A 14,296-nucleotide genomic window follows, 5' to 3' on the forward strand; every position below is an offset into this window, starting at 1 on the left:
TTTTAAAAATGGCTTTCCATGATGTTTCCCACTACCTGATGGTCTATAGAACACACCCAGTAGTATAATGGCATTTCTGTTGCTTCTCAGCCCTAACTAAGTAGATTCTGTCCTTAATCTCTCTGGATATCCTCTCTTTTCAGCAGTGTAATATTCTCCTTCATCAATAGTGCTGCCCTTGCTCTTTTCTTTCCTTCTCAATCTTTCCTGAACATCTTGTGCACAGAAATATTTAGTACCAATCTGCCCTTTCTTGAGCCAAGTCTCCTGTATCGCCACAGCATGATGTCGCTGACTATGCTTACCGTTCACCAACTTTATTTAGCACACTTTGTGCGTTCATATACGTGCACAGTAAACTTAATTTAGACATAATTGCATTTTCTTTTACTGTGATCATAAAAATATCATCTTATTCCTGACTTTGGTGCTATCTATCTCTCCCCCTTCCTGGTGCACTTTATTTGATCTAATTTTACCCTTGGTTCCCACTCTCTTGCCAAATTATGTTAAATTCTCACCAGTGGCATTAGCAAACTGTCTCACAAGTATATTGGTCCTAACTCTGTTCAGGTGTAACGTGTGCAGCCTGTAATGTTTCATCGTACCCAGAATTGGTTGCATTGTCCCAGGAATCTAAAGCCCTCCCTCCTCCAGCATCTCCAGCTAGATGTTCATCTGCTCTAGCCTCCAATTTCCGTACTCACTAGCAAGTGAGTCTGCGTGTGAGTCACTGTGTGGAGTTTGCACTTTCTCCTGGTGTCTGTTTCTTCTGGATGCTCCGGTTTTCTTCCACAGTCCAAAGATGTGCAGGTTAGGTGCATTGGCCATACTAAATTGACCCTTAGTGTCCAAAAGGTTAGGTACGGTTGCGGGGATAGGGTGGAGATGTGGTCTTAAGTAGGGTGCTCTTTCCAAGGGTTGGTGCAGACTCGGGCTCAATGGCCTCCTTCTGCACTGTAGGGATTCTATGATTCTATAAATACACCAGGGGGAACCTTTAAAGTTCTGCTTGCTGGCACGGTGGCGCAGTGGTTAGCATTGCTACCTCACAGCGCCGAGGTCCCGGGTTCAATCCCGGCTCTGGGTCACTGTCCGTGTGGAGTTTGCACATTCTCCCCGTGTTTGTGGGGTTTCACCCCCACAACCCAAAAATGTGCAGCTTGGGTGGATTGGCCGCGCTAAATTGCTCCTTAATTGGAAAAAATGAATTGGATACTCTAAATTTATTTTTTTAAATGTTTTTAAAGTTCTGCTCGTTCCTTATAATTGGCCTTCACTATCTCAAACCTCTTTTTACCTATGTCTTTGGTACTGTTAATGGTTGAGACCTTTGATTTATTCACCTTTCCCCTCGGGATGCTTGTCAGCTGCTTAGTGACTTCTTTGAGCCTAGTGCCAAGGAGTATCACACTATCCTAGATTCATAACTGTGGCCACAAAAATGTCTGTTTCCCTGGCTTATAGCATCCCTTTCACTATTGCTCTCTCAATCCTGCTCCTCGCTCTCCCCCTGTATAGCTGAGCCAGCCATGGTACAGTGGACCTGGCTCTGGCTATACTTCCCAATGGAACCATCATTTACCAGTACTCAGAACTGAATGCAGGAGACCCTGCACTACCTGCCTCATCTGCCTTGACTGTCTAGTGGTCACTCATTTCCTCTCTACCTGCATACCCTGAAAATTTGGGATGACCACATCGACAAACATGTTATCCCGTTTGGTTCAGACTCACGGTCCAATCGCAGTTGCACTCTGCTGCTGGGTGGCTACTTTTGTGCTGCTGTTTTATAGCTTTATTGTTTATTAGGTTTGGGCAGCACAGTAGCACAAGTGGATAGCACTGTGGCTTCACAGCACCAGGGCCCCAGATTCGATTTCCTGCTGGGTCACTGTCCGTGCAGAGTCTGCACGTTCTCCCCATGTCTGCGTGGGTTTCCTCCGAGTGCTCCGGTTTCCACCCACAGTCAAAAGACGTGCAGGTTAGGTGGATTGGCCATGCTAAATTGCCCTTGGTGATCAAAAAGGTTAGGAGGGGTTATTGGGTTACGGGGATAGGGTGGAAGTGAGGGCTTAAGTGGGTTGGTGCAGACTCGACGGGCTGAATGGCCTCCTTCTGCATTGTATGTTCTATGTTTATTACTTTTTCGTGGATGTGGACACTGCTAGCAAGGTAATCATATATTTTATTTCCCATCCCTAATTGCCCTTGGAAAGGTGGTGGTGAGCCATTGCTTTGAATGGCTGCTGTTCATGTGGTGTTGGTACATCCACAGTACTGTTTGAGAGTTCCAACATTTTGACCCAGTGATGATGAAGGAATATTTCCAAGTCAGCATGGCATGTAACTTGCAGGCAATGAAGTGTTCCCATGCATCTGCTGATCATGATCATCTTTGATGCAACATTTCAGAAGACAGTTGAAGAAATCAATCACATTGCTGACCGTGTTCTGGAGACACACACAGGCCAGACTGGGTTAACATTATGGATTTTCTTCCTCAAGGACATAATGGGATTTTAGAGCAATATAGTGACTCATGTTAATACCAGCTTTTTATTCCAGAGGTATTTAATTATCCGGATTTGAATTTCCCAGTTGTCATGGTAGGATTTAAACTCATCTCTTCAGATCATTACCAGTCCATAAATATTACCACTATATTACCGTACCCTATTCGATAGCTTCCAATATATTAAAAAGAGTTTAGTAAAGTGTTTGCTTTGATTTAGAGTCCACCTTGGTATAAATGGTTCGACAAGAGAGGTTATAAATATTATTAATGGGCTTTTTCAAAGTAACTAGCTTCAGCATTTTGAGTTAATCAGAGAAAATAGTTGCAAGGGTTTTCTCCTTTTGACTGCTATCCAACAGCTGGCCTAGAAAGTCTATCTGCAGAGGAGAGGACTGGATCAGGCTTTGCTCTGATGCGTCCATGGCCAAATAGTTTACTGACGTGATGTAATCTTACAAAGGCTCCTTGGGTGAAATACTGTATTCAGCACTCATGGATCTGCCCCTCCCCCCCACCCCCCAAGAAAAAACAACACACAAGAAGGGGGAAAAGGGTGGACATAGATAATCTCCGAGTGCATCACCATTGTTCCTGTAAAAGCAAACTTTAGGTGGAGCATAAGTTGTGTTGCATGTGACTCTCCTATTACTCCCTGTCTTTGTCAGGAAGCACCCGGCCTCAGGTTAATAATATAATAATAATATTTTTTTTATTGTCACAAGTAGGCATACATAAACACTGCAATGATGTAATTATGAAAAGCCCCTAGTCGCCACAATCCGGCGCCTGTTCGGGTATACCGAGGGAGAATTCAGAATGTCCAAATTACCTAACAGCACGCCTTTCGGGGACTTGTGGGAGGGAAACCGAGAGGCCCAATGAAATCCATTGCAGGAGAGTGGGAGAACGTGTAGACTGCACAGACAGTACCCAAAGCCCGGAATCGAACCTGGGGCCCTGGCTCTGTGAAGCCACAGTGCTAACCACGTGTCCTACTGTGCTGGCAGTGACTCTGCTCGGAGACCTGTCTGAGATTGGAAAATCGCTAGCCTTGAAGGTCTCTTGTTGGGAGTGCACTGTTCCTCTATCACTTGGCCAATATGGTAATTTTGTGCATGTGCGCCCTGGTTTCAACGAGGAGCAGAGCTTGTCAACAATCATATTGATGTTTGTAATCTTGGGACAGTTCTTATTTCCTGTTGTGCGTTTGCCCATTATAGGAAAATCTGGAGGAACGAAGGAGTAGATGCTTTCCTGAAGGGAGGCATACTGCAGAGCCCTGGTTATCGCCCCTCTCTTTGGCATTGCACAAGTAGTTTACTTCCTGGGAATAGCAGAGACCATGTTTGAGATGCTTCCGAGCAGACAATATTAGCCCATGGAGCACCTTTGCAAGACATCCAGCCTGGTTCCACAGGATTAAGTATGTCGTTTGAAGAGCACAGTTTTTGGAGACAAACTCAAACCACCGTCCTTCTGCTTCCTGTCCCTACCCCACCTTCATCACGGAAACAGAAATTTATTCTGCTTCTCCCAATCATTCCTAAAGACCATCAGTATTTTTTTTGTTTTGTTTTTATTTAAATTGTTAACACTAGGCTGAAAATGTGTCTGGGGTCAGACAACGTGCACCAGATATTATAAGAATTATTGTAATTCTGTAACTCTTTAAGTTGATCAGTACAACAGAAATGTTTTAAAGGGATCACGTTCGCAGAAAACAGAAGGTCCTCTCATCTAGTCATTCCTATGTAGGATATTGAAGGAACAATGCAGGGCTTGAGTGGAGTTCCAACAGCAGAATATTGATTAACTGGCTTGTTAATGCTCGGATTTGGTTGGAGTTCTGCGTCCAGGTGCTGCATGACTTTGTTTTTAAAAAAGAAATGCAATGTGGAGTGTATCCTTTATGGTGCTGCCTTGAACATAGTATTGTTGGAATAACAGTTAATTTAGTCTTCTTACATCTTGGGGGTGAAATTTAATTTGGGAGGCAGACAAATGAGTGTTATTGCATTGACATCCTCTTGGATGACTTTCCTCCTGTTATTTTGATGTCGATATAATTGAATATGGACGGGGCATTTAACAGCCAGCTGATAATGCCATCTGCTTTGTGTCCCTTACCCAAGGAGAATTTCAACCCCCACCCTTCGCCCACCTCACCAAGTACCTGGCTATCTCTCCTTCTGAAAATGTAACTTGAAACAAAGCAAATTTGAAGTGAAATTGGGCATTGCAAAATTTGCATCTGTGCAAAATAATGTGGAGATCAGAATAGTCAGTAGTTGGTGGCTGGGGACGAGCATCCGGTTTGTATGAGCTTCCTGGTTGCCAAAGCTGGAACAGGAAATTGAGACACCTGAGATGGTGCAGACAGGCAGGCCAAACAATGATTAATTTGAAATACCTTGATTGCTTTTGAGCTTATATTAACTATTGGAAGCACAACATTTTACTTAAGTGGCTCCCGAATTATGTTGACTGAAAATGCAGGCTACCTGTCCTGAACCGGCATGGGGAGTTGATGGGGTTTCCTGCAAAAATGCACTGACACACTTTGAGCCAATCTCTTCATCGTTGGCTTCCAAAGGCCATCTTTGATGCCCTTGTGCTCTCGTTTGAACAACTGGTCATTTCCCTTGTGTTTCAATTTCAAAAATAATCCAATATCATAGGGACTGCTGTTGCATGGCATGAAAGGATCAGTCTCATTTGGTCACTTTAACTTGCTTGCGGTGTAGGGCGGCACCGTGGCACAGTGGTTAGCACTGCTGTCTCACGGCACCGAGGTCCCAGGTTTGTTCCCGGCCCCAGGCCACTGTCAGTGTGGAGTTTGCACATTCTGTCCATGTCTGCGTGGGTCTCACCTCCATAACCCAAAAGATGTGCAGGTTAGGTGGATTGGCCATGTTAAATTGCCCCTTAATTGGAAGAAATTTTGGATACTCTAAATGTATTTTTGTTTTAATTACTTAAAAAAAAAAGACTTGCTTGAGGTGTAAGAACAAGCAGCCACCATCAATTCAATATTAACAAAATCTATACATGAAACACAGGCTAACTGCCTCGGGGTTCTCGGCAGCTGTATGCCGTTGGAATTAATTAACATATGGTTACAAAAATATTTTCAAAATTGCAGAGAAGCCAATATGCTTTAACCTTCATTAAGACTCATACTTAATGTAATCAAATTGCTCCCAGTACCTACCAGCAACAGTGTCTGACCAGTAGGCACTAGTAGGTCATTCATGGGTGATATAGTTCAAAATATTTTCTCCAGTGCAACCTTAATTCACACAGTTCAAGTGGATATCGTGCAAGAATTTCAGAGACCCACCATTTCATTTTAAAATCCGGGCACAGCTGAGGCAGTGATTCCAGGCGTTAAGCAGCTGACAGACTGCTGAAGCTTTGTTGCAAAGGTTTTTGACATTACCTGAACTCTGATTGATTTACTACCTGGTAATCCACTGCCCCGACGTCTGATATACATCTGATATCTTCTGTCCGCCAAGCCTTCTGTACATTTATATAAATGTCTGAGGGCTGATATGTTTAAAAAGACGCTGCTGTAGACTGGAACTAGAGAGGGGCTTTTGGATATACATGCTGCTCGTATCCAATGGAAAGAGGAGACACGGGTACAATACACATAGGTTTAGCTTGGGAGAGCTTTGTTTTTCTTAAAAGAACAGAGTAATATTTTTGTAAAGGAGACCATTTCTTCAAACCCCTATGCATTAATTCCTTTTACAACCATATTTTTTAAATTCCTGACGCAATCCTTTGGGAATGCTGCAATGTAAAGTTCTGCTTTTTTTTTAAGTACGTCTACCTAGATTATCAGTATTACTTGACCTCTGATTCACATGGCTCAAGAGGATTATACTCCCCATCTTTTTGGAGGTGCTGAATACTTGTGTTTTAATTAACAATTAAATTGTATGCATATAGGCTGAACAGGGATTTGAGGTCAGTGTTGATTGTCTGGAAGTATTGAGCATAGTTGTAAGGACCATCCATTAAAGGGCTCATTTTGCACTTTGTATTGAGACCTCAAAAGGTTTTTCCCATAAACGTGCAATACAGATTTGAAAAAGAATCTGTGGGAGGACTGGGTAATGCAGTGCATAACACTGTCGCCTTAAACCTTGGGGACACGAGTTCAAATCTGGTTTACACATCTATGGTTTTACAGACCCAATGTGAAATGAGTTTAGGCAGTCTCACAAATTGCTGGTAATTGGCACTAAATTGCCAATCACACCAATATACACTACAGGCTGACTGCTGTGGCAAGTGGGGCAACCTCATAATGGTGCTACTAGTAGAGAGCAATTTCCAGGGGTTGTCACAGCAAAGTACTGGCATTACTGGATGCTGGTACTTTGTGTCCCACCAACCTCATTCATCTTAAAAAGGACAAGAAAACCTGAATGCTTAACATCTGAATTAAAAACAGACAGTGGAAGGAACGAAGTTTAACTACATCAGATGCTGGTTGACCTGTCAGAATCCTCAGCATTTGCTGTTTTTGTACACTACAGTGAAACTCCATTATAATGAAACACTTCAATAGACCCTGAAGGGTTACCAGATTAAGACTTGAGTATGCATAATGGATTGTTTATCAAATTTCACCCAGTGCAGTATCCTAGATCATACTAATCCTGTAGTACTCCTCGAGCCAGTCTTCTTGCCTTAATCCTGTTCTGGGACACTGCGATATTACGGATGGTCCTGCAGAATAGTTGGATAGCTTGTTTTGGTGGAAGTCGGTGTTGTTCAGGATTTGCAGTATGATGCTTAATTCACCATGGAACTAATGGAAGTGAAAGATAGTTGGTGGTATTATATATCATATATATATATATATTTTTTTTTGGAATTGCAGTCACAGGCCCAGAACTTTTTGATTTAGTTCACATATTTGCTATTCTGAACTCTGTCCTCTTCCTTAATTTCCGTTTGTTTGGAAAGGCAGATTAGTAAATTATGCATATACTTGATATCACTGCAAGAAAGATTCAGATAACCAGCAGTAAGATTGAATCAATGATGCATGTACAAAACAGCCTTTCCCCCACCCCAACCTCAACCCATATTGCTTGGATCGCGTGTATCATTGTTGTCACTTGGGACCATGCTAATTTCTGAGAGATACAGGGTTAATTTCTGGCTCTTGCATCAAACGGTGAGCAAGATAATAAACTATTACTTCATTTGTGTGTTTGCACACTTGTTTTGTAAAGTAACATCACTTGGGAGCAATCCATAGTTCTATTTTCACAATAGAATTTTTCAGTTTCTTTTTTAACTACTTACTATTATCATTTTAGTTAATCTGTTAATAATGCATATTGGAATATCACAAGTATAAAGTGTTAATTTTTATAATTTTATTTCGAATATATTCTATGCTGCTTAATAATTCCCCCTAAAATTATTTGGAAAATACAGTATTTCGTTTAAGTGTTATTTTGCATAATTCTGTTGGAGTTACATTTTTGCTTCTCCCGCTTCACTTAAAAGGAAAAGCAGTACAGTTGGTGGGAATTACTTTAGTGATTGACTGGATTGGTTCTGGATTAAAGACAGTTTGGTGATACTTTATTCTCTCATAGTTGTTTGCGCATAGTGAATCAGGCTGAGTGTAGGATCCTTCAGCTCGCAAATGTATTTCTTAAAATTTAGAAGTACCCAATTATTTTTTTTTCAATTAATGGGCAATTTAGGGGTTAGTGCTAACCACTGCACCAGCATGCCACCCTTCAGCTTACAAATAGTAGCAGCTTTGAATATCATTGTTTCGCCTACCGGAAGGCAGTGAAAGAATAAACTTTTTTTAAAAATATTTTTATGAAGCCATATATATGGCATATATATGCCTTAAACACATCATGAAATAATAAAGCTTGAGGTTTGGGTTATTGGGTAGTCTCGGACGATATTCCTCAGAGTTTACAAAGAATAAGATGTGATCTCGAAATACGAAAAATTCTTAAGGAACTTAACAGGATAGATGCTGGAAGGATGTTCCTGCTGACTTGAGGGTCACAGTCTCAGAATAAGAGGTCGACTATTTATGACTGCGTTGGGAAATTTCTTCATGAAGGGTTGTGATTATTTGGATTTTTCTACCACAGCGGGCTATAAATGTTCAGTCTTGCTTAGAAAATGCTCAGTCTTGCTTAGACTTTTAATATATTCAGCCCAACATGGATAGATTTATTGGGTATAGTGCAGAAAGTTGAGGTTAACACTGACCTATTTAAAGGTGGAGCAGACTTGAAAGACTAAATGGCCTGCCGCTGTCCTTATTTCATATGGAAAATGGATTTGAATTCTGAAATCAGAGTTTGTCTGGCATTGTCTCTGTGATATAATTTGGTCTTATCCATTTCCCCCTATAATTGGATATATTATTGAGCAGCTAATCCATACTGTGGGAATTGGTGATAGTTAGATTGAATACCATAACAGAAACAAGTCACTTGGCTCAATTGGTCAGTGCTGGTGTTTAAAAATCGCCACAAACCTCCTCCCATTCTTAATTACCTCTTGTCACTCTGTCCCGTATCCTTTGATTCCTTTGATCTCAGGATATATCAAGCCTCCCCTGAAATCCGTTTCAACACTCTACATGGCAGTGAGTTCCACATTCACCACTCTTGAGTAAAATAATTTCCCCTAAATTCTTTATTTGGTCTGTTGATAGCTGATTTATATTATTGCCCTTTGTTCTGGATTCACCCATAAGTGGAAATAAGTTTACTTGTGTTATCCACAAAGAGCAAGACATTTTTTCAGCCCATAATTTTCTTCAGTGTCATTGTTTACTAAGAGAATCATCATGTTTAAGTTATGTATTTTAAAGACTCCAAAGTTTATCCTGATGATAGATACACCCTTCCACTGTCATTTGCAGTGTTAACCTGAATTTGTCTACACTACCTCACAGTTTACACAATGGGGTGATTATAACTTCCAGTGGATTTCAGGGCAAGTGCAAAACACACTTGATTGCCCGAGTTTGAGGCTGGCAGGATACTTGGAATTCCTGGCCTCATCTGCCTACCATTGATCAACTGCCTGACCAACTTGGGGAAGAAAGGAGCAGGTGGAGGCCAGCACCACTTTGAAGGCAAGCAGGGAACAATGTTTCAGGAGGGTCAATATTCCAATGGTAAGACTGAGCACTCTGTTTTAAAAGGCCCTTCCATCCTGTTTCCCGCTATATTCACAATGGGATAAAATTCTCTGCTCGGCATGTCTTCACCCTACCATTTTGTGATCGATCATTAGTCTATTCGAGTTCAATTGCGCGCTCTTCCTCTACGTTAATCATAATAAATAGCTGCCTCGCGTCTTACAGACCTATCATTAAGCAATTCCATGAACTTAATGAGCAAAAAGCAGTAAATTATTTATAGTTTTCATGAGTCCTACCTTAGGAAGACTTGTGCAATAAAACTCCCCCAGAGACAATTTTGAACATAGCGTATGTCCATCAAGCTGAAGGTTTGAAGCTTGGCACTTGCCTCAGACACATTGCCAGATGACAGCACGTGCTGTTGAGAAATGAGCCCGTCGTCTCATTGACATAGTTATTTGTGATAACATACAGCAGAAGGGATAAACTTCTACTCTGCCAAATTTACAATACAACTGAAGTGCAGCAAACAAGACCTCAAGAACCTCAAACAAACCACTACAATGGATAGCGCTAAAGAATCAGACCATCCATAATTGAGGGGTGTCCTCATGAGGAAATGCTAAGTGGTGCCCCTCACATTTGGCTGACAACAGATATTGTTTAAAAACAGCGAGATATAGCAATTTGCTTCTGCAACAAGGGGAAATTGGACAATGATCAAAGCTGCATTTGACAGAGTGTGGCATCAAGGATCCCCAGTAAAACTGGAGCCAAGGGTATATCATAAGGAATACTTCTCAGTTGGTTGGAGATATACATAGCATAAAGGAAGATGGTTCCAGTTTTTGGAGGTCAGTGATCTCAGCTCTAGTACACCACTGCAGGAATTCCTCAGAGTAGTGTCCTAGACCCAACCATCTTCAGCTGCTTCATCAATGACCTTCCTTCTATCATAAGGTCAGAAGTGGGAATGTTCGCTGAAGATTGCACAATGTTCAGCACCATTCGTGACTCCTCAGATGGTGAAGCAGTTTATGCGCAAACGCAGCAAGACCTCGACAATATCAAGACTTTGTCTGACAAGTGGCAAGTAACATTCGCACCACATCAGGACCAGGCAATGACCATCTCCAACAAGGGAAAATCAACCCAACGCCCCTTGACATTCAATGGCATTACCATCGCTGAAACCCCACTATCACCATCTTGAAGGTCATTGAACAGAAACTCACCTGGTCCAACTATATAAATACTGTGGCTCCAAGAGAAAGTCAGACACTAGGAATCCTGCAGCAAGAACTCACCTCCTGACTCCCCAAAGCCTGTCCACAATCTGCAGGGTCAGGTCAGGAGTGTGATGGAATACTCTCCACTTGCCTGGATGAGTGGAGGTCCAACAACACTCAAGAAGCTCAATATCATCCAGGACAAAGCAACCCAATTGATTGGCACCCCTTCCACAAACATTCACTCCCTCCACCACTGACGGACAGGCGCAGCAGTATGTATCATCTCCAAGATGCACTGCAGGAACTCACCTATGACCACTACCATCTAGAAGGACAAGAGAAGCAGATACATGGGAGTACCACCATCTCCAAGCCGCTCATCATCCTGACTTGGAAATATGTCGCCATTCCTTCACTGCTGGGTCAAAAGCCTGGAATTCTCTCCGCCCCCCCCCCCCCCCCCCCCCCCCCCCCCCCCCCCCCCAGCAGCCTAGTGGGTGCACCTACACCACATGGTCTGCAACCATTCAAGAAAGTAGCTCACCATCTTCTCAAAGCCAATTGGGGATGATCAAGGAACGTCGGCCTAGCCAGCAAAGCCCACATCACTTGAATGAACTAATTTTTTAAAACTTCATTTCCGGTATGATCAAACTTGTCACTTCATTGGTCCTGCAGCCACCAGGGTTGCTTGCAAATTGTCACATATGTCTTTCTGCCATTGTTGTCTAAATGCTGGTTACAGTTGCATCACGTTATTGGACAATGAACTGCCATGTAGAGGTAGATGGAGTAACAAGTCTGCTCAGCTACTGGTGAAACAAGAGAATCATGAGTGGCTTCTGAGACTCCTCCCATGAATATTTTAAAAAATAATTTAAAGAATGTGGACTTTGGCTTTTAATGCCCGCCCTTAATTTGCCCTTGAGAGCTGCCTTCCTGAATGGAACTCATAGCTGTATCATTAAGAATGAACCACATTACTGTGGGTCTGTAATAGTTTGGACCAGCTAAAGACAGCAGATTTACTTTCATAAAGACGTTAGTGAAGGGAGGTGGTGGCATAGTGGTATTATTACTGGGATAATATCCAGAGTCCCATGATAATGTTCAGGGGCCTGGGTTCAAATCCCACCCTGGCAGATGGTGTCATTTGAATCTTGAAAAATCTGGAACTAAAAGTCTATTGATGACCATAAAAGCATTGTTGATTGTTGCAAACGCCCATCTGGTTCTTTAATGTCCTTTAGGGAAGGAAATCTGCCGTCCTTACCTGGTCTGATCTATATGTGACTCCAGACCCATAACAATATGGTTGACTCTTAAATGCCCTGAAATAGCTTAGCAAGACACTCAGTTCAAGGGTAATTAGGGATGGGCAATAAATGTTGGCCCAGCTGGCGACACCCACATCCCAAGAATGAATAAACAAGAAATAAATTTGTTTTTACGACAATCCTATAGTTTCATGGTGACCATTTTATTCCAAATCTATTTAATTAATACTTCACAATTAATTAAAGCTGCGCAGCATGGTGCATTTAGACCTGCCCAATTTAATGCCAAGTGCACTTATTGCATCCAGTGGAATGAACGCCTTTTGAATTATATGCAACTTTAAAATTGGTTTTCCTCTCAGGTCCGTTGTTTATTTATTTCATATATTCTCTGTTGGCCCATGAACAACCAGGCGATATGCACACTTGGTCTGGATTCAGTGACTTGCACTTCTCATTTGTGACGTTTGGTTAAATGTTGCCTTGTCAGTTACTGCATTTATGTGGAGACGAGACTTTGGAGCATGATCCAAATTGGACCAGTTTTGTCCCCATGTTGAATTGATGCAATTTAATAATGATTGCTGCGTGAATGTTTTTGTTGAGCAAAAGCAGAAATCAAATCATTTTGGACAGTAAATTCTACAAGACGTGATGTTGGGTGGTGAGCGGATGGAAATATTGATCTCAGAGTGCAGAATTTGGTAATTATGAGTCATGGTGCCTGTGGTATGTTTCTGGTATGTGGAATTATGAAAGAAATGGTGGGAATCATGATAGGACTATTACCAGGACAATGTTGTAAATTTGGTCAAACAAGGCAAGTCTGGAAAAGGATTAATTTTAGGTGAAATGGATCAATTTTAGGTGTAATGTTGTCTGAGAAATGAATGTACTTTGTGAACGTGATGCTGTTGATTGGTGACGTTTGTAATGTTGGCTTAAATTTGTTTCCCATTGCAACTGTTTAAAAATTATGCCATCATTCAGTTAATTCTCATACAAAATAATCTGCACTTTCTATGCCAGATCATTTCAATATCATGAAATATTAGTGTTGTAATTCTTCCAGTTTACAGTTTAGAAATCTGTGCAGATTTTGTTTCATCAGACATTTCCTTTTTTTTTTGCAACATGTGTAATTTGTGCAATATCCCTGAACTGAACTAGCAGCAGTTTGAAAAGTGAGCTTCGTAATTTTTATTTTGGCATATATGTACGTTGTTGAGGAAGATCGTTTTTGGCAAATATGCTGACCTCACTAGTTACATTTACACTTCTGCCTGTTTTACATCAACAAAGAGCTTATTATTGTCCTTCTTTTTCAGATGTGCTTTTTTATGATGTTTTGTAGCATGGTGCAACTGATAGCACACTCACCTATAACACATTCACCTACTGGGTGAGAGGTTTGTGGGTTTGCATGCACATAATCTTGGTGACACTCCAGTGCAATAGTGTGGGAATGCCACCTTTACTTTATTTTGGGTGCTGAGCTGAGCTGTAACCTGCCACCTCCCACAACCCGCATTGTTAATCTGTCCCCACGATTCAGTTGATCTTAGTCCCCTGCCACTATTTGAAGAAGACCGTGTACTTCTCCAGGTGTTCTGGAAAGCATTCCTCCCTCAACCAATACCACCAAAAGGAACAATTTCATTGATTGTTTATGTCATTGTCCATGTGACTTGGTGGATGAAAAATAGCATAATGAGACATTTTTCTGCAAAAAGTACTAAATTACACGAAGCATTTTGTAATGTTTTAATGACTTCCTATGGTGCTATATAAATGCAAGTCTGTCATTCTCTGTTGAATTATTTGCAAATTGCTGAAAGAAAATACATGCTACCGAAGCTTTTAGCCTTGCACTCATCAGGATAGATGCAAGAATACCAAATTTCAAAATGAGAAACAATTTATACATGAGAGAAGGGTACTGATTGGCTGGCAAATGGACTCTATGGTCAGGGTGTTGAATGTACCAGGGAACAGTTATCCCCAAGCTTTTGTTTAAATTCAAAAAAGTAGGTTATCTGTGATTAATTGAGACGTTGCCATGGGTAATGCTCCATTATCTCCCATGCTTTTGTTTAACTGAAAAACGTGCAAT

The 14,296-nt window shown here is 41.5% G+C and overlaps 1 protein-coding gene across 1 annotated transcript in view; it reads left to right on the forward strand.

The window, feature by feature from the left end:
* slc25a22a (solute carrier family 25 member 22a) overlaps positions 1–7,747 on the forward strand; it is a 230,612-nt gene extending 222,865 nt beyond the window's left edge. Inside the window, 2 exon segments of the mRNA XM_038807493.1 lie at positions 3,739–3,781; positions 3,783–7,747. Coding sequence (XP_038663421.1) covers positions 3,739–3,781; positions 3,783–3,893 — 154 coding nt within the window. The 3' untranslated portion in view covers positions 3,894–7,747.
* The last annotated feature ends 6,549 nt before the right edge of the window (positions 7,748–14,296 follow it).

The sequence above is a fragment of the Scyliorhinus canicula genome, chromosome 9 (genome assembly GCF_902713615.1).
Source record: "Scyliorhinus canicula chromosome 9, sScyCan1.1, whole genome shotgun sequence".
In the NCBI taxonomy this organism is placed as follows: domain Eukaryota; kingdom Metazoa; phylum Chordata; class Chondrichthyes; order Carcharhiniformes; family Scyliorhinidae; genus Scyliorhinus; species Scyliorhinus canicula.